Here is a 2,500-nt window from a genome sequence, read left to right on the forward strand (position 1 = left end):
ACAGGGGTCAGGGGTCTGGAGCAGGGGTGCTCAAATGGAGGACCGTGGACCGCTGGGGGTACTTTGGACCACTGCAGGAGGTACTCAGAAAAGTTCCAAAAATAAAATACAAATACAGTGGTTGAAACGTAAATCTGAAACGTGAAAAAAGTTGGACTAATTCTAAGCGTTGAACAACTCAGCTGCATTAGGTGTTTACTAGGTGTTTTTTTGTGTTTGTCCATTTTTCTTTTGTGGTTTACTATCTGCAAAAATGGTCTGAGGTTTTGTGTATATTGTGGTATTGTGTTTTTGTTACACAATACCATTTCTAACCTCTGAATCCCTGAAAAATCCCCCATATTACCAAACAGACTAAAACTAAAACTGAAACTCACAAACACAAAACCAAAACCAGGCATACAAATGAATAAAAATTGAACTAGGAAAATACTACTATTTGCCAGATCATTTTTTTCCTCAGTTTTTTTTCTAATGAAAAACGAAAGAAAAAAATGATCTGGCAAATAAACTAAACTGAAATGTAAAACCAAAACTCAAAAAATAAATAAAGAAAAAGGAAAAAAAATGGTAACACCATAATTCCCATGGCATCGTTCCAGCCCGTCTCTAGGTAACCCTGTGTCCGCTCACCGTAGGAGTGGCCGGTCATCCAGAGGGAGGGGCTTCCTGTCCTCGGCATCCAGTGGTGATGGGCAGAGTGTGCGTGAGCGGCCGGGTCACCTAATTGGCCAGACTGGATGGAGGTCCCGCTGGGGACCATGAGATGAGAGGCGAGGTCTCCATGGCAACTGCTAGAGGGGTGGATCCTCGCAAACTCCACTCTGTCCTTATTTTCCCTGGGAGGGGGAAAAGAAAACGCAGACGGTACAATCGTATTAGTTTATCATCGTAAGGAACCGGACATCGTAATATTGAGTCGTTAAGTGAGCTGCTGGCTTCACTCTGATCCAGAGAGCTAAGGCCCGAGCAGGGCTTACGGTAAATGACAAACGGACTGCATTCATACAGCACTATTCTAACCAGTGGCCTCTCAAAGCGCTTTACAATACTGCCTCACATGCACCCATTCGCACACCGACGGCGGAGTCGACCACGCAGGGCGACAGCCAGCTCGTCAGGAGCAGTCAGGGTGAGGCGCCTCGCTCGGGGACACCTCGACACTCGGCTAGGAGGAGCCGGGGACCGACCTAGCGACCTCCCGGTACCCAGCCGACCCGCTCTGCCCCCCTGAGCTGCACGCCGCCCTTATCATATGTTCATGCAGCGGCGGTGTCGGACCCACCTGATGTAGGCCTCCCGGTCGCGGTCCAGGCAGGCCACGCTCATCTGCTCCGCCCCCATCCTCTTCCTCTCCTCCTCCCCCGAGCCGTCCGACGGGTACATGGAGCGGTGCGGTCCTGGGAGACACAAGTCGCCTAGCCGTTAGCCGTTAGCCGTAAGCCGTTAGCCGTTAGCCCACTCCCTCAAAGCCCGCTGACACAAGGTTTGTTCCCGGATAAAGGTTTGGAAAACAACCATCCTCACAAAGGAGTGAAGGCTTGCTATATTTCTGTGTGTGTGTGTGTGTGTGTGTGTGTGTGTGTGTGCAGTTTGTGTCTTCGGTACGTGTCGATGTGTCTGTGTCTATGTGTGTGCGTGAGTGTTTGCTAAGTGAGTCTCTCTCGTACCTTTGACCGAGGGGTGCACCCTCCCCTGCCGGCTGCTCGGGTGTCCGTCCACCGGCCTGCAGGACGGCTCCCGCTGCCGGGCCACCGCCACGGCGATCCCCACGGGGGGCTGCCTGACCTCGCCCTCCCCGTGGCCCGCCTCCCCCATCTCCCGGCTCCGCCCGCCGTAGTCGGGGCGCTCCCCGTCATTGGCCGAGCCCTTCCTTGGGGGCAGGGCCTGTTTCCCGGGCTGCATGGCGCAGCTGGCCCCCCCCGCGGCGGCGGCCGACTTGAGGCTCCCCAGACCCCCGAACGGGCTCTTCTGGGACAGCAGGAGGGGCTGCTGCTGGCTGCTGTACTTCAGGAGGCTCTTCATGGCGCTGCTCTCCCCCTGGGCCGGGCTCTGGGGCTCCGGCTGCTGCTGGCCCAGAGGAGAGGCACAGGGTGGAGGCGCTACACCCATCCCCGGCTGCTGCTGCTGCTGCTGCTGCTGCTGCGGCTGCGGTTGGTGCTGCGGTTGGTGCTGCGGTTGGTGCTGCCGGTTGACCGGCCCCAGCTCCATGTAGGACTTCCTCTGGTCCTCCTCCACAGGCTGGGGCATGTGGTGGGCGGGTCTCATGGCCCAGGGAGGGACGGGGGGCTGCTGGGGGTGGAGCTGCCCGCCGCCGCCGCCGCCGCCGCCGCCGCCGCCGCCGCCGCCGCCGTACCCGTACGGAGACATCTCCATCTTCCTCTTGAGCTCGGGCGCGGGCCCCTGGTTCAGGTCGACGGGCGAGGGGGCGGCCTCCGGGGGGCCCAGCTGGCCGTGCTGCTGGTGCCGGATGCGGGCCACCTTCTGGCCGTCCCTCTGC

The 2,500-nt window shown here is 57.9% G+C and overlaps 1 protein-coding gene across 1 annotated transcript in view; it reads right to left on the bottom strand.

The window, feature by feature from the left end:
• bahcc1a (BAH domain and coiled-coil containing 1a) overlaps nucleotides 1-2,500 on the bottom strand; it is a gene marked incomplete at its 5' end in the record, with an annotated part of 48,641 nt that overhangs the window by 32,663 nt on the left and 13,478 nt on the right. Inside the window, 3 exon segments of the mRNA XM_079746201.1 lie at nucleotides 634-839; nucleotides 1,286-1,400; nucleotides 1,671-2,500. The exon segment at nucleotides 1,671-2,500 is cut by the window's right edge and continues 1,672 nt beyond it. Coding sequence (XP_079602327.1) covers nucleotides 634-839; nucleotides 1,286-1,400; nucleotides 1,671-2,500 — 1,151 coding nt within the window.

The sequence above is a fragment of the Pollachius pollachius genome (assembly GCF_949987615.1).
Source record: "Pollachius pollachius genome assembly, chromosome: 11".
In the NCBI taxonomy this organism is placed as follows: domain Eukaryota; kingdom Metazoa; phylum Chordata; class Actinopteri; order Gadiformes; family Gadidae; genus Pollachius; species Pollachius pollachius.